Here is a 17,947-nt window from a genome sequence, read left to right on the forward strand (position 1 = left end):
CACGAGTTCAGTTGGGGGCGTTATATTGAACTTAATGAAAGCGCATGAGGAATTCATGTTTTATGCTGAATAAAGTATAAACCCCATATAAGCGATCTTGCGCGCGACAAGCGATGCGATGGCAGTGGCGTTCGCTCGTCGCCTACAAGTCGTACTACGTGCGAGCGACGATTTTAAATTAAATTAAATTATGGGGTTTTACGTGCCAAAACCACTTTCTGATTATGAGGCACGCCGTAGTGGAGGACTCCGGAAATTTCGACCACCTGGGGTTCTTTAACATGCACCTAAATCTAAGTACACGGGTGTTTTCGCATTTCGCCCCCATCGAAATGCGGCCGCCGTGGCCGGGATTCGATCCCGCGACCTCGTGCTCAGCAGCCTAACACCATTGCCACTGAGCAACCACGGCGGGTGCGACGATCTTGAGCGACGTCTCCCCGGTGCTGCAGGTGCGAAGGCTGAAAATACGCGTTGACGTATTTTACTGTAAAAAGTAGCATAAAATATTTCCGAAGGTGTTGCAGTGCGTTCTTATCCTTGCATGTATAAAAATGTAATCGTTTGCTCGTTCCGCGCGACAATCGGTAGTATTTCAGTGCTGTACATCCAGTTCCGGCTTCGCGCTATTGGCTTGTCGCTCATAGCACTTCCGGGAGACGAGCGACGATTTCCAGATTTCCAGAACCGAGCGATCTGTTGAAGTGACGGCCAGTTTTGTCGCTCATCGCAGTCGGGCACTAAATCGCTCTCATGGGGTTTAGCTCTAAGACTGAACCGATTTTGCTCATGTCTTGAAATCGTGTGATTATACGTCGGATTTTATGTCTCCTGTTGCGGTTTTCGAGCGCGCAGCGAATCTGAGAGGGTGCTTATGTATCCGAACTCGGTGAATTGTCAAGCAGCGAGCTATGCATCGGCATCGAATATACCGGCTGCCGTGTGGAATTGCAAATGCAGAGGCGCTTCGCATACGCTTATTGTTTTGGACATGCCTGTGCATTTGCTAATATGAGTTGGCGTTTCAGAGTTACATCATGCGAACAGCTAAATCACCCTTCCTCTGAAAGTTACAAGCGGAATGTGTGCACCTTGTTACTGCACGGCAGATCAAAATGTGTTTATTGCTTTAATACTTTTAGTGGAGAAATAAAGTATCAAAATAAAACGTTGCTTTAATTCCGTGTTACCAGTCGTATGTCGTACACAAAACAAAGAGTTGGTCTAATAAACTAATAACTGCGGTCTAACTGCAACTTGTACATGCCTTCAAGAATGTAAAATGCTAGATTTCAAACTGCAGCAGTAGTCGAGTCTGTCAAAAATGAAAGCACCTCATAAATGAAAATAGGTTCACGCCTTTTAGTAAGCTTAGATGCAGGGGCAGTGAACTTTCTTATTATTGAAATGTGGGTAAGCTTGCCATAACAAGCCTTGTTGCCCTTTCTTATAGGCACATCCAGTCATATCCATTGAACCAGGAAGACCATATTTTCATTCTTACTCAGCGTCACGTTCGCAGATATCATCCTCAATCTATGGCATGAGCAGTGGCACAACCGGACATGGTGCGGGAGGCACACTGGGCACGTGATTAGGATGTGTCCCAAGTGGTGTTTGCGACACACTAGAATAATGACAGACTTATCACATCTGACAATGACCAATATTCTATTTATTAGCAGGAGTATTTGAACATTGGTGCTGAACGAGCATGAACTGTCGGTTGTTTGTTTTTTGTTGAAATCTAAAAATTCAAGTTGGTTTAGCAGTTGACGGTTGAAGTCATTTGAATGTTTCAAATGCATTTCTGTAGGAAGACTAAGAGCTAAGAATTTCCTTTAGTGCCATGACCTTGACTGTCTTGATGTTGTTTTACACTATGTCCTCGTGTTGACTTTTGGATACGAAGTTTTTCAGGCACCCGCTTTTATAACGCAAGAAGGCAGCTGCAAGGACACAAGCCTGTTAAAAAGCCCCCCAGCCCAGCGCGATTTCACGTACTGCAGAGGACCGCACGCAAAAGAAGCAAAATACATTGCCCTTTTATTTGTACAAAAAACTAGAATGTCGATATATTGGGTGTACTATTTGACTAAATGTCAACAAAATTAAAATACAGTATGTCGCACCAAGATAAAAATTATCACATGCTCAGGGCAGTCATCTTAACATGTATATTTATGTAATGTCTCTGATGGGAAAGTCGAAATCAAGTTTGCTCTCTGGAGACAAACACATAGGAGCAAGTGTCATTGAAAAGTTAGAAATGTGCATAAAAATAAAGCTGATTAGTTTTATGAGAGTGACTGCTTTTTGTCTTGCCTCTCAACAGATATATCCATGTGGTAAAAGAATAGTGGTACCATGAAATTTCATATTTGCTTAGTGACATGATACACATTTGCAATGAGCACGGTGCAGTGGCGTAGCCAGAAATTTCGTTCGTGGGGGGCTCACTTTGCAGCTCGGCCTCCCCATCGTAATTTAGTCGAGGGATATATATATATATATATATATATATATATATATATATATATATATATATATATATATATATATATATATATATATATATATATATATATATATATATATATATATATATACATATATATCTGTCATTCAACAACCCTGTATACATTTTCGTACATATGCAACGACCAGGGGAAAATCTCAATGACGCTGTCCTTTGTTAGAATGTATTGAGCAGGAGCAGCTGTCACCGGTTGTGTATTGCGAGTAATTGCTCGGTAATTATAGTCGCAACTGAGAGCACATATAAAAAGCAGGAGTTCTGCAAAACATACGAGGGCGACTCAAATGAAAGTGAGCCAATGCGAATATATGAGTAACGGGGTACTTTATTTAAAAGTAGTCACCATGAGTATTTAGACACTTGTCCTACTAACGAGTCGCGTGATTCCCGTCTTATAAAACTCCTTGGGTTGCTGCATTAAAAATCCGTAAATGACTACACGTCATCTTCCGACACGAATGTGGTTCCCTTGAGCAGTTTTTTTCAAATTTTACCGAATGTGGAAGACGCAAGGCAACAGGTCTGGGCTGCATGAGGGATGTTGAAGCGTTTCCCACTTGAACTTTGCCAGTTTTGTATTAACCACATCAGCGACGTGGGAACGAGCAATTGTCGTGAAGCAAGATGTTCCCAATGCTCAATTTTCCACGTCGTTTGTTCTTGATTGCGACACGCAGCCGATACGACCTTTCACAATATCTGAAACGATTTAGAGTTTCTCCAGGTTTAGAAAATTCGATCAATAATGGCCCCTAACGATCTAAAAAGAAGTCAACATGACGGCCCTTGTTTTCCTTGGGAATGGTGAATTCAAATGTTTCCACTGTAAGCTTTGCCGTGGTGTTTCAGGCTAGTAGTAGCGGCACCATGAGTCATTCCCGGTCACAATTGCAGACAAAAAGTCGTCACCCTCATCTGGGATTCTTCGACGTGCACCTAAATCTAAGTACACCGGTGTTTTCGCATTTCGCCTCCATCGAAGTGCAGCCGCCGTGACATGGATTCGATCCCGCGAACTCGTGCTCAGCAGCCTAACACCATAGGCACTGAGCAACCACGGCATTTTCAATTGTGTTGGGGGTGATTGCACACTGGCTTTGGCCCGGCCATGGATCTTCTTTGTAACTTTCATGTCCTTCTTTGAACAGTTGGCTACAACGCTTCGCAGTGGCCAATGAAACGCAATGTTCAACGTATACGGCAGCCATACGGCGAATAATTTCTTTTTGGGAAACATCTTCATTTGTCAAAAACCTCACTACATCTAGCTGTCGAACTTTTGGAGTGTCCATTATGCCACGCAACCGTGTTCAACCCAGTGTATGAGAGCATTAAAGAACATTTAACCTCACCTCTGCATGTCACTTGTAAATGAGATGCGTATGTGCTACGCGCATGCCTCGAAAATAATGAACCGAACAATTATTGCGCGGGGTGAAGATACAGCTTGATACAGGGCAAAAAATTGCCACTGGAAACAAAGTTCACTGCGCATATACACAAAACCTCGCAACAAGATATTTAAATATACGTATAAGTCTCCAATAAATCTACGTACCTAAGAAAAAGTCACTATATATAATGCGTCAAACAAGGCAGATAAACAGGTTGCACAACCACAGATTCACAGATCACCCTCCTCCCTCCACTCCCAATATGTATCGCGTGCGACGGAAGGCGGCGCGCTTCCTCCCCGCTTTTCTCTCTTGCGCACACAAGACTCATCGTCGGCTCACCCCCTCCCCCTACCCCCCCACACTTTCATTCGCACATAGAGCATGCGGCGCGTGGTCAAGATGTTATCGCCCTTGGCCTTTATTTATACGGAACATGCGGGCAACAGCAGGAATGCGCCTGGAGTCTTCATATAGCTGCTATCGCAATAATATAATAGTATCCGGCAACTGAAGCGTCCCGTGGCCCATTACTTTCCGCAAAAGAAGTAACAAATTCGAACTTTCACCATGCGACAATTCGCTGCGCCGCAACAATGTCTTCCTTTTTTTCTTTTGTGGGGCGGGGGGCGGCGAAATAGAATAGCTCAATTGCTGACAGGGGACCCTGATCTTGAGAAGGCAATTTATAGAAGAATAACCATGAGCTGGAGTGCCTGCGGCAGCCATTACTGATTCTTCACTGTAGTACCACTGTCGTTGAAAAGAAAAGTGTACGATCACACGATTCTACTGGGTCTAGCACATGAGGCAGAATTTTGGAGGTTAACAAAGAAGCACGGTAACAAGTACCACGCGAAGAGCGATGGAACGAAAATTATTAGGCGCATACTGTATAATGGTCGTGGATAAATGTGAGCGGCGACTCGCCGTGGTGGCTTAGTGGCTTCGACGTTAAGTTGCTAAGGCTGAGGGCGTGGAATCGCACCCGAACCGCGACGAACACATTTCGACGGGGAGCGAAATGCGAAAACGTCCGTGTAACGTTCATTGGGTGCAAGTTACAGAATCGCAGGCGAGTCAGAATTAATCCCGAGTCCCCCGCTATTGCGTGCCTCACAATAATATTGAGAAATAGTAGCGCGATAAACAAAGAGACGAGAAAGAAAAAAACAAAGCACGATTTCTCGTTGCTTGTTTTTCACGCTATTCTTCGTCGATATGGAATACCAACTTCAGTACTTATAAGCATTTCGTGGTTTTGGCACACAATACCCGAGAACCTAATTTTAAGCGTCAGGGGTAACGCGGTCGTATAGACTCTAGCGAGCTATGACGAAAATAACCTCGACAACACGCAATGTTGCTGATGCTGCTAAGACATATATGGCGCGATGACTGAATTTGTCTGTTGGTCTTGTGCCATAATCTTTGCCGCCTCGACTACTTCGCGTGAGCGAAGTGCAAAATAGTAAACCAGAATTCCATACTTGGAAGGCCATCGTTGCCAATATAAATAACAACACACCCTAACTATATCGGTTTTTCTCTCTCTAACGAAACCCTAGCATTAACATGCATACACAAACGAACCGGTCAGAACTTTAGTTACGCCATCATCCTCCCAGAACACCAGGACTCATCAATGCCGTGATTGAATTTTTCGAGCTCTCAGCATAGCTTAGAGAAAACGTAATAACATAATCGAAGCCATCCTCTATGCATAGTACTGATACGGCGCATTAAACAAACCTCAACTTGTCTCCGTTTCACTTCTGTATTCTAGAAGTATTCAAAACATGATACAGTCAGGAAAACTTTATATTAAGTGTGGACAAAGAAGCCGCATTTATAGTCACTGCTGCACGGAAAAAGATATGGCAATGAAGTAACAGGGTCCGCAGGGAGCTGCATCAAAAACGACGCCCTGACCAATGCTTCGGCTATCTGCTAATGCGCCGACGCAGTCTTCGGCAAGGGAAGCAAGGTCTCACGCATGGCACGTCTTAAATCGTCGCCGGTCAAGGCTGCGACTGATGCGCATGCGACAGTTTGACACTTCAGCTTCCAGTTAGCCTCTTTGGGAAGGAACACCATGGCAACCGCGAAAAGTGCCATCAAGATGGCAGCTAGGGTCAGCAGTACATGGGCACGGCGTCCCACAGGATGCCATTGTGCCATCTGATATAAAATGCCTCCCAGGCGAGAGCAGGCGAAACCAAAACCGATGCCACTAGAGTGCAGAGTAACGGGGTACGCGTAGATTCCTGGAGAGAACAGGAACAACATGGCGACATTACCCGCCATCCGCATTGCCACAACCAAAACGTCGATAGTGAGCGTCTCCTGGTCATTGTACATGGAGGTCAGAATAGCGGAAGTGGCACTAAAGACGAGTCCTGAGGTTGACAGTACTCGTATGTAGCCGAACCTGGGAATACACAGCGCAGCAACGCCCACGGCCACGGCAGATGCAACGACGCCAGTGGCGGTCACGGCGTGGCTAACCGGGACCCCATCGTTGAAGACGAGAGCGCTGTAACAGCACGTCGCTGCTGCCCAGCTGTAGGCTAGCAGAAAGGTGCGCGTTCGGAAACGACTTGAGCACAAGTCCCAGACGCCAGCTTTCTTTGTGAAGGTGTCTGCACTTCTAGAAGACAGAAGTCGGGCGAAAGACTCGCTGCAACGGCCCCACGGTACTCCGTTGCACCTTGCTGCCCGCAAGGCGGCGCGCTTAGCATGCTTGGCATGGCCGTGTGCCAAATGCCATTCCATTGAGTCGTCGACGGTGTAGTACAGCAACATCAGAAGGCACGTCGGCACCATGAGCACAAGTTGGGAGACGGCCCAGCCACCTCTGATCCGCACCGCGGCCATAAATGCGACTCTTACCAGGAGAAAACTGAAGAGCCAAGGTAATATGGAGTAGAAGGGCATTTTCTCTTTTGGAGACGCCTCGTACAAGAGAGAGATGAGCGGCGGTATCAGGGCGGATGTAGAGGCCGATACGAGGGTCCGCACTGCCACAAACGAGTGAAAGTTGGTCGGCAGGCTGCTGGCTGCGCCGGCTACGCCGACGACTGGGACTGCGATGAACACGACAATCTTCCTGCCAAGGCGGTCGGCCAGGGCACCGGACACGGGCAAGGAGACGGCGCTGGCGGCCGCGTAGATAAACCCGGCTAAGTTGAGGAGCCACCGTCTGCCGCACACCAGGTTCCACTCGTTGACGATGTTGTTACCGTACGCGTCCATGTCGTACTCCCACGATGTGCACGCAATGATGCCGGCCGAGCTGCCGTTCTCCGGTGGGTGTCGCATGGTGCAGCGGCTGTAGTTGCCGTTCTCGTCCACCGGGATGGCCAGTGATTTCCACTCGGCTACGCTGATGTTGAGGAACCGGGCAGGACGCTGACACCAGTGGTCCATGACGACGGCTGTCATTAGGAAGCTGACGTTGTGCATTGCGTAGACGCAGCATCCTATGCTGAGGCTGAACAGAACCAACCACTGGAAGGCACCGACACCGAAGGGAAGATCGCATTTGGGCTCTTTGTCTCCCTGTGCCCTGTTAACCTCGAAACCCAGGAGTTCTCGACGGGGTTCTTGCCACCGAGGCTGCTCAGCCATTCCTATCCTGCTTCTTCTTCTTCTTCTTGTTTTGAGCAGGTAATGGGGAAAACGGGGTTCATTAACAACAAAGGTCTTCCTTGCGGGATCTATGTGCAAGCTTTTGTTCAGCGGCTAATGATATAATGTATTACTGAAATCGACGCTTAGAACTGTGTTTATTTTCATCCGTTGCAACTTGCAGTCATATGTAATGTTTATGTTTATGCACTGCACACATCACAATTTTAATTTCACTTAATGTTCATGTTTACTCATTGCATCGTTCATAGACTATGCCTAAATTCTTGCACCCTTCAAACTGTGGTATGTCTGCAAAACGAGATACGACGACGACGAAGGCGATGTTTCACGCTGATGTGCTTCCGAGGCAATATCCATGCTAACACCCTCTTCTGATTTCCACCATCTTGCCTTCCCATGGAATACTAATTGGTGTCCTTCAAGGCAATTGGAAGTTTCCTTTACAAAATTGAGATGCCGCATACCTCCTCTAAATTTTTACTTACACAGGTCTGGTCTCGCAGTGTCCCCTCTATGTTCTTTTTGCAGTGAGCCTGAAACTATCGAAAATTACTTTCTCTCGTGCCGCCGCTTTCTAAGACAAAGAAAACTATTAGAATACTCATTTACTAAACTTAGCCTTTCGCAAACCTCGCCAACCATTCTTTCTTTTGGGGCGACTTCACTGGGATCCAGCCACAGGGATGCTTTTCTGGCAGTTTACAATTTCATCAGAGACACAAAAACAGTACCTTGCTGAATTTCTAAAATTATCCATAATTTATATTATTTCATTTCTTCACGTTTACTTATTTTATTGGAATTCCTAAAAATAATTAATTAAACTTCTAATTTACAGTACTATCGTCCCACGCTCCACTATACAAATCTAGTTTGTCTCTACTTCTAAACATACGGAAAACCGCCTGCTTCTTGGCCAATCCCCCATAGTGGGTACGCGCCACTCTCAAGGCCACAAGACAAGACAAGACAAGGTGTCGAAGGTGTTTTCCACGGCAGGTGCCATGTTCGTCTACCGATGTTCACGTGTTTCTGGGAATCAAAGAGTCCCCACAGAGTTGGTCATTGTCACTTCTGCAGGCACAACTAGGCCCTCAGAGATGAAGGCATGGCTTCTAGTATATAGGGTTGAAGCACTCTCTCCCCACCAACTGCAATGCGCTCAGTGTTGGCGATATGGCCTTAGCATCAAGCGATGTAGGTCAGAGATCCGGTGCCGCATTTGCGAAGAATGCCACGATGCAAAGATGCGTCCCTCTCAGAGCGACCGATGCTGCTTGTGCGTAGGTTCCCACCCTGCGGACTTTTCTAAATGCCCGGCCAGAAACCAAGAGCTTCAAATTCTACAAGTTACAGAACGGGAAGCGATGCTCGCGTCGTGGGGCTCGGGCTATTGCATTATGCAAATCATGTGGGTACGCTGAAGCTGCTGCAAGTCAGTCAAAAGCTACGGATGCATCTCTTGGTGATGCTGTAGCAGCTGCTGTGGAGAAAGCTATGGCTAAAGCCCTTGACAGTCCTTTTTAGAACCTTTCTGAAACCATTGGGCAAGTTTTCACTGCTCAGATGTCATAACTGTTGTAGCTTGCGGCGCGACCTAAGTCTTGTTTCTGAGATTACAGCTTCTCATGAAAATATAGACAGATGCCTATCGGCAGAGGCCTCGCACCGCAGTACTGACGACGCAGAACCTTCCGCATCTCTTGTCATGCATGCCAGAGGGGTAACATTTGCGAGTGTGGTTCAGAAAACATTGAGGACATTGATTTGGATGCTCGAATGTGTAGACGTCACGCTTCTCCGTACTTTCCTAGAACTATACTATTCATCACAAACTAAATGCTAAAAGAAGGGACCGTGATCTTGAAAAGGAAATTTTCAGAAGAATAAAGATGGGTTGGGGTGCACGCGGCCGACGTTACTAAATCCGGACTGGAGCTTACCACTCTCTTTGAAAAGAAAAGTGTACAATCATTGCATTCTACTTGGGCTAACATATGAGGCAGATAGTTGAAGATTAACAAAAAAGCTCGTGAACTAGTTGAGCATCGCGTGAAGAGCGACGGAACAAAAAAAAAAAATGTTAGGCTTAAGAGACAGGAAGAGAGAGGTGTGGACCAGGGAGCAAACGCGCGTAGCCGATGTTCTCGTTGACATTATAACGAAAAAGAACGCATGTTGGCTACAATCGAATGCCTACTTTGGGCACCTAGTGTGGCTACCGAAGGAATATCGAAGAAAACGTGTGACGTTTGGTCCACAGAAAACCATAAGCAGAATGCTCGGTATCCTACACCGGCGAGGCAAAATTTTCCGGAGAGGTTGCGCTCAAGCGAACTCGTTGCAATCCGTCGAGTCCCCGCAGTGGTGGTTGCGAGCGACTATGCATTGTTTCTTTTTCTCGTCTGCTAGCCAGAAAGCGTCTAACACTCTGCCAGGCGAAAATGCAATCGGCCAGAGAAAAGGAACGCGCATCCAAGTGCGTAGCGCGGTTGTCGATGCAGCACGAGAAAAACGCATGCGCTCTGGCTGGATCGGCAGCCCGCGGGTTACGAGAACAAAAGAAAAAAAGAAGAGAAAGGGGCTCAATGTATCCTCGCGGATAAAAGTCTAGGTAGAAAAATAAATAAGAACTTATTTACAATGGTGGATTTAGTGTATTGACATGGATGCTTTGGCGCAGGTGGAAAAAAAACGTTCATATTCTTTTCTGTGACCTGACGGCACAAATGAACCACCACAACGCTTTGTCTCATCGGACCTCGCTGCGTGCTTTGTTAACTCGTCTGATAGTATGTTGATTTGTCTTGTCTCGTTGTATGGCCCGATGTACGACTTCAGAAAAGTCGATGCACCTTTGGCGTCAAATGTTTACAACAGCATTAAACCCACAATGTTCCATAATTGAAAATCTAAAGCACGACTTCGGAAATGTCAATGCACCTTTCGCATCAAAATGTTATGAAACTTTATACCCACAAAGTTTCAGAGTTGAAATCCAAGCGCTCCGTAGATTCCGCGGCCTCCGCGAGATGCCGAGACGAGCCCGCTCGCCATCAAAACGCCCTTGAAATTTTGTGCTCAGTGGGGCTCCTTGCGTTACGATATGTGACTCCCGATGCATGGGCGTTGCCGCGAAATCCAGCCCGATTTCACAATATTCGCGCTTAAATATCTTTTCGAGCGTGAATTAAGGGCATTCTAGACAAAATTGAGCATGCTTTCCGGCGCCGGGAGTTGTTTTGGTCGGCGGCGCATGACAGCACGAAAAAATTTCGGGGGGGGGGCTGAAGCCCCATAAGCCCCCCCCCCCCCCCCCCCCCCCCCCTGGCTACGCCCCTGGCACGGTGCCTGTGTTCACTATGAAAAGCAACAGCTCATGCTTGGTTAGGTGCTTACATACATATAACCGCTTTAATAGCTTAGATTTAACAGCACATGAATGCAAGGGTGCAAAAACAAACCACTGTGATTCTGTATTTTAAATGCTGACATGAAGCAGACAGATTTTCATGTCTTCCCTTTTGTCTACTTTTTACACCTAATTTTAGAAGTATGGCTTCCTTTTAGGTTACAGAAAGCGGAAGTATTGGTGGAAGCGAATTCCATTTTTAAGAAGTCACTATCGCTTACGTTCAAGCTCACTACACCAGTTGATTAGAACTGCTCGTGCCTCCCGAAGCGAAAGCAAGGAGCAATTAAGTACTTTAACTGTGTAAACCGTGGTGCACAACATACGTCTTGGAAGCCGGAGAGTCGCTTGGAATTGAAAATTATTTTTAAAATGTAAAATTGTGGTTTCTCCTTCTGTGAAATCGTCATATATTAGCTTCTGGCAGGTATTTGATATTTTGATTAGGGTGACTCAATCGATTTGCCAGCTAAGTATGCTAGTGTAGGTAAAGATACGTTCAACACAAAGAACTGAGAGCATCTGAGTAGAACACTTGTTCATCAATTGGCGGATGTGAACATCTAGTGTTAAGCGAAAGCCCATTAGTTTCATGGCTTCTGTAGACATAATTTTTATAAGGCAAATAAAATAAAGCATTTTTGCACATGGTAAATTTCTGGGCTTAAGATAGAGTGCACAGTGAGGCAATGCATTATTCTTCTCAGACACATGTGCTTGTTTTGAGACGAAGATTCTGTGAAGAGCGATCATTTTTCTTACTTAGGCGCTATATAACCACTTCAGTAGGAAAAAAAGCCTTGGTTTCAGGTAGTTGGTTCATTGTGCGAGTGTATACATAGTCGCATGCAAAATTTATGTGCACGGGAGGCACGTGTGAAACAGGATGGTGCCATTCTTAAATTATGTTTTGCTTCTTTTTTGTCGTTTCCGTGCACTTCCCTGCCTGTACATATGCTTATGTCGCCTTTGATGCATCATATTCATCACATCTGATTTTTGGTTCACATCTGAAGCCATGCTGTACTTAAGTTAGATTGCATATTCAACGAGTCACAATAATTGATCGTGTAATTATGCAAGCTGCTCCTCAGAAGCACAACATTCTTGCCGTAATGAGAATGAAAAGCTATCATATATATCAAGAAATTTGATGCACGAGATTTTAATGCCAATGCCCCTTGCAGCTTGATACTCATTTGCTACACACTAGATAATATTGTAAATTTAATTTTAGTTACTTGCGAGAAAGTGTAACGGATCAGTCCCAACACACCAGGAAGCTACTTTCGTGAAAGGCCAACCGAATAGGAAATATGATGCGCCTCTGTACCGCTTTGAGACCCGGCAGGATATTGCTGCAGGAGCACGACAAGACACACTTAGAAATAATGGGGTGGAGCCCATACATTAATAACTTTATGTGAGATATAAGAAAACCTAGCTTGATCTGTGGCCTTGCATGAGAATATGCAACACATTTCTAAATGCACTGTACTCTCAGTCAGGAACATCCATACGCTGTACAGGACGTTATCAAATGAGCTGCTGTCTTAGAATATGGCACACAAAAAAGTTTCTTGCACAATTTATCTACATTACCAGCCCCATGCTTAGCGGCTCATCTGGTAACATCTGCCACATAAGTGCACACATTTTGTGCCAGAAATGCGTTTGCTAGCCAGTAATGTGCAGCACATTTCTCTTCGATCATAACGTCAATACTTCGTGAGTTTGCGTACGTGTGTTCTATGTTTAATTTTCCAATGTATAATTTCTTTTTGAAAAGAAGGAGCCAGTTGAAATTAAAGGACATTTCTGCACTGTAATACTGACGAAAGTTTAGAGAATATTTACTTATGTTTTATTACAAGATGTGTTCTAAAGTTCATGGGCGTCATTTTAATCTGATTTTATGTGTTTGTAAATATGTTTCTCAAATTATTATAGACTTTGTTTTGTGACTGATCAATAAAGATTTTGACCCTTTAGGAGAGCAAATGTTTCATGTTAGTAACTCGGCGGCTACAGATTGCATCCCATTCAAAAGGCATAAATGCAGAAGCTGCTTATGAAGGAATAAAATATTCCCCACATGTAAGTGTTGCGAATCCCTTCTAACGTTACCATGGATCTACATTGTGCTTTCACACTATTGGGAAGACTACTAGCACTCTGTTCTGAAGGAGTACAAGCACTCTCTTTGGGGGAGTAGAAACACTTGGCTTGGAGGAGAAGTACTCGGTTTGGAGGAGTAGAAGCACTCGGTCTGGGGGAGTACTATTAACCCTGTGGGGAGAGTATTGGCACTTTACGGAAGAGTACTAGCACTCCCTTGCAGTGGAGTAACAAAATTCTGTCAGGAGGAGTTGACCTCTCTCAAAGAGGGTCGATCTACTCTCGAAAAGACAGTGAAATATGGGACAAGCAGATACTCCCTCAAAGAGAGTGCCCGGAACTCTCTTTGTTTTTAGAATGTTTGGGGCAGAAACCTGGAGGCTTACGAAAAAGGTTCTACTGAAATCGAGGACGATGTAACTAGTTATGGAAAGAAGATTGGTGGGATAAGGGATAACGTTAAGGGATAACAAGAGAGCAGATTGGGTGAGGGAACAAACACGAGTTAATGACGTATTAGTTGAAATGAAAAATAAATGGACATGGGCAAGGCATGTAATGAGGAGGGAAGATAACCGATGGTCATTAAGGGTTGCGCACTGGATTCCAAGAGAAGGGAAGCGTAGCAGGGGGCGGCAAAAAGTTAGGCGGGCGGATGAGACGAAGAAGATGCAGGGACTACATGGCCACAATTAGTACATCACCGGGGTATTGGGAGAAGTATGGGAGAGGCCTTTGCCCTGCACTGCGCGTAGCCAGGCTGATGATGGTGACGATAGAAGCAAGGAACGCGCTCTACGAGGAGACGGCACAAGGAGGCAAGCTGCCGCACCCGTAGGCCCACAGCAGAGCGTCTCTCCCATCGCCTTGCCAGAACCGCACGTAGCAATACTATGGAGCAAGACGGAAATCAAAGAGAGGAGTGAAGTCATGCCTTTTTACGTGCCAAAACCACCATCTCATTATCATGCACGCCATAGTGGAGTGCTCCGAATCACGTTTGACCAGGTGAGGTATATCGTGTATATCAGTACAGGAGCGTTTGCACAAAGCCCCATCGAGACGCGGCCGCCGTTGCCATGTACGAATGCCCAACCTTGAGCGCAACCGCGGAACGCTATAGCCACTGGCGCGCGCGGCCCGCCGCTTACTCTGCTGCGTCTAAAGCCAGCTGTGACTGGTTGGCCTGTTCGTCAAGGGAACAGCCAGGCGGCAGCTCCCACGGTCACGAAACCCGGCGAGGTTCGCAAAATAGAGTGGTTATGCTACGCCGGGGCCGTATTGAATGGGAAAATGTTACACTCAAAGTTTCCATAAGAGCAGGTGCCTGCCAAGCTATCATAGACAAATAGGACAGGCGAAAGCAGCCAGCCAATGGAAAATAGCACTTGCAAACGGAAAGCTGTGGGAATGGCCTATTTGCAAAAGCATTCTGCGCATGCGCGATAATGGTTTTTTCCAACCAAAATTACAATTATGGACGTTCTGCTATTGTACGAGAAACGGTAGTTGTTGCAGATTGGCACCAACGCGCATGCCGTTTTTGTTTTTTCTTATAATAGCATAAGCGACTGACCAATGACGAAGAACGCGCCTACCAGGCTTCGTTATCACGATCTCGTGAAACTTAACTGACTCAACCTAACTCAGCCCGCTCAGAGGCGATCAGATATCGCCGATAGTAAGATTGGGGTGATGCATTCTTATCCAACCAGATTTTGTCGTTCGGTAGGTGGCCGAAGGAGTGCGCGTACTATTTTGCAAGTCATCCATTCAGCACCAGTTGAGCCGTCGTTGCTTTATCTGTTTAAAGTCGTACAAAAGGACTAAATCCCAAAAGCGGCTCATATGCTTCGCCTGCACCACTGTGACTGCAGCAGACTACTTTGACCGGTTGAACATCGGCTACAAGTAGAGAGATGTTTCGAGCGCAGAAATGTCAAGCACAAAGATTACAGGCTGCCTGCACAATATGCGACGAAGTGCCACTTCCATAGAAACCTTATCTTTCGAGAAACACTTGAGGGGCGAAAATTCACAATAGAAAACGAGTTTGTTTCTCGGTAAAAACAACAACAAAATAGATTACTGAGTTGTCAATATCTTGAAAAAAATTTAGATGAGCGTTGCTGACATGAGCAGACATCAGACAAAAATTTTAGTGCTCTGATTCCACGCAGTGGCACTCCTTGCATAACGCGTGTACTTTCTATCGAATCCAACCCGAAACTTCAGAGTATTGTTATCGAGATACGTGAAAAAAGTGTACGCGTCACTGACTTGGCAGTAAACCACGGCGCTACCAAAGAAAAAGAAAACACACACACACACACACACACATACACACACACACACACACACACACACACACACACACACACACACACACACACACACACACACACACACACACACACACACACACACACACACACACACACACACACACACATAGCGGTGTTTTTCCGTTAAAGAGAGTAAAATATTGCGGTGTGACAAGCGATCGATGTCACATATTTATTTATTTATTTATTTATTTATTTATTTACAGTACTCTCAGGGCCCAGAAGGGTGCTACAAAGCGGGCGGGTACAATAATCAATAAAATACAACACGTTCAAATAATTACTAGTCTTTAGAGTGATAAACTCAATATATAATCAGTTATTGGAATTTTGAAAGATAATGCCTCCTCGATGCAGGCGAGGAGGCATGAGGGGGGAAGGAGGTTCCACTCGACACTGGTTCTTGGCAGAAATGAATCGGAGAAAACATTGGTACGACAGAAAGGAATGAACACGTCAAATCGACGATCAAGGCGCGACGGCATGTACGAAGGTTCCGAAATGGATTTTCTTGAACTCATCTGAACTCATCTAAACGCGTATGAACTCATCTCCACCGACGCCTAAGCATTTGTCGTCAGGTGCATGTGGCATAGCTCACGTAGCGAGACTAAAGTCCTATCACACACCTTCCACCACGGACGTGTAGCTCAGCACCGGGACGGTGCTTCTACTGCTGGCCGGGGTTGATGATACCGAACCGCCGCCACAGTGTGACTGCAGTGGAGATGAGGAAGACGTGTTCCTGATTGCTACATGGTCGTCATGTTGGCTACCATTCGCCTAAGTGTAAATATATGGTAAATAGCCTAATGCATAAGCTACGCGTAACAATATAACAACGTCGTGCAGTTATTGTCACAAAATGCAGAATAACAACAGCTGCGCTCTTCAACATAGCCGCTCGTGTGTTTGTGCAGTCGACTTCATACAGCAGCCGCCCTGTGTTTTAAGGACAGCGCACCTTTAACAGACGGATACTTGCTTGAGCGAAAGGACGTTCGACACGCATAGCGTGCAAGCATCGGATAGAAGCCAGACTGCAATAAACCGGCCGCTTACCTGTGTAGCTGAAAACATCTGAAAAACACCTTGTAACAACACAGCGCAACTCCCCACCGAGAGTTCGGCGAGAACTGCGGAGCCGTCCGGGCAGTACGGCGACGCGAGACGCACGCGGAAGATGCATGCGTGCACGTGACTTCGCTCGCCGGAGCTGCCAGGGGCGATGCTATCATCACGCGCCTCCACAGGGCGTCCCCGGCCTTGAGGAGATGCGATGTGCGTCGAAAGGAGCGTCCGTCCACGCGCACTGCTCGTTGGCACGGAGCCAACACGTCTGCCCATTGGCGCTGCTTGTTTTTACTGTGAGCGCGAGACGTCCACGGTTGTTGCGCATGCGCTGTTAACTCCTGCGCACAGGAACCGAGTTTTTTTTTTTGTGAGATGGCACCTGGAATCACTATTGTGGGCATTGTCGCATTCCGCCATGTTGTTCAATGTGGTAATGGCGGCATCTTCAGCCAATCAGAGGCTATTGTGGGCCTCTTTGATTGACTCAAAACGCCGCCATTGCCATGCTCCACAATATGGCGGCATTCTACGATGTCCAGAATGGTACCCCGGGCTTAGTTAACATGCTCGGGGAATACAGCAGCTAGTGTCTGAGACTCCGTTAGACTATTTTTATTGCGCGTCGTTGTGAAGCGACCGAGTTCGTCACACCCGTCAGCCTTCGTGTGCTGTTTTGCTCTTTGTGAAGGGAAGCTTTCTTGCGCGAATGCATGGAAGCATGCGAGTACGCAAGCTTCCACGAGGCATGGACGCAGGAATGAAACGGGAAGAATAATGGTACACCTGTATCTCGCGTCGTACTCAGTGCACACCTGTCCTCGCTCTTCCCACGACAAAAGTCATCTTCGTCCTCGTGACATCACTGTGCCCACGTCCCGAAATATGCATTCGCGTGAACTGCTGCTTGCACCTCTCGTTAGATTGTGAACGGTGTAGCAGAAAACATAAACACTGCGTGACATTAAATTCGCGACCCGTACGGTGAATTATAAATGTCACGTGATATCACGCATTAGCCGTGTCCTAAAACATACGACATACATATCAACTTGACAGACCATGGATGAATTATGGTATTGAAAAGCTCTCACCTATTGCTAAACTGTAAGTCAAAATTCTTGAACTCGAACGCGAAAACTACAGTGCACGTTTTTACGAATTGTGCGCACGACACTGAATTCAATAGCCTTATTTTCTAACATATCTTGTCCACGTCTTTTTTTTACTTAACTGCTACATTCAAGTTTATTTCAGGGATTACTTGTGCGTTACTATATATTGGATTGCTTTTTGGCGCCGGTTTTCTATGCCACATTGTAGTCAGGTATAATATTGCAGTTGCAGCAGCTGTCATTGCTACGAAATGTCAATTTGCCGTTTCCTTTTAATTCTGTATTTTTCTAATAGCAAG

The 17,947-nt window shown here is 45.9% G+C and overlaps 2 protein-coding genes across 6 annotated transcripts in view; both read right to left on the bottom strand.

Annotated features, from left to right (window-relative positions):
• LOC135919579 (alpha-N-acetyl-neuraminyl-2,3-beta-galactosyl-1,3-N-acetyl-galactosaminide alpha-2,6-sialyltransferase-like) overlaps positions 1-17,947 on the bottom strand; it is a 61,802-nt gene that overhangs the window by 14,994 nt on the left and 28,861 nt on the right. The window contains exon 1 of one of the 5 annotated variants that reach the window (XM_070523107.1): positions 16,525-16,659. The exons of the other annotated variants lie outside the window; for them this stretch is intronic. The gene's annotated coding sequence lies outside the window, so the exon portion shown is untranslated. Of the gene's footprint in view, positions 1-16,524; positions 16,660-17,947 lie in introns of those variants that run through there. 5 annotated transcript variants of the gene reach the window in all.
• LOC135917185 (solute carrier family 22 member 20-like) lies at positions 5,884-7,563 on the bottom strand. The gene has a single exon (XM_065450695.2). It carries the CDS (start codon positions 7,561-7,563, stop codon positions 5,884-5,886), a length of 1,680 nt encoding a protein of 559 aa, XP_065306767.2.

This window comes from Dermacentor albipictus, chromosome 8 (assembly GCF_038994185.2).
Source record: "Dermacentor albipictus isolate Rhodes 1998 colony chromosome 8, USDA_Dalb.pri_finalv2, whole genome shotgun sequence".
NCBI classification, from domain to species: Eukaryota; Metazoa; Arthropoda; class Arachnida; order Ixodida; family Ixodidae; genus Dermacentor; species Dermacentor albipictus.

What these genes read in the sequence shown, in the direction of transcription:
- LOC135917185 (XM_065450695.2), bottom strand. Translation starts at nt 7,563, where the DNA reads ATGGCTGAGCAGCCTCGGTGGCAAGAACCCCGTCGAGAACTCCTGGGT.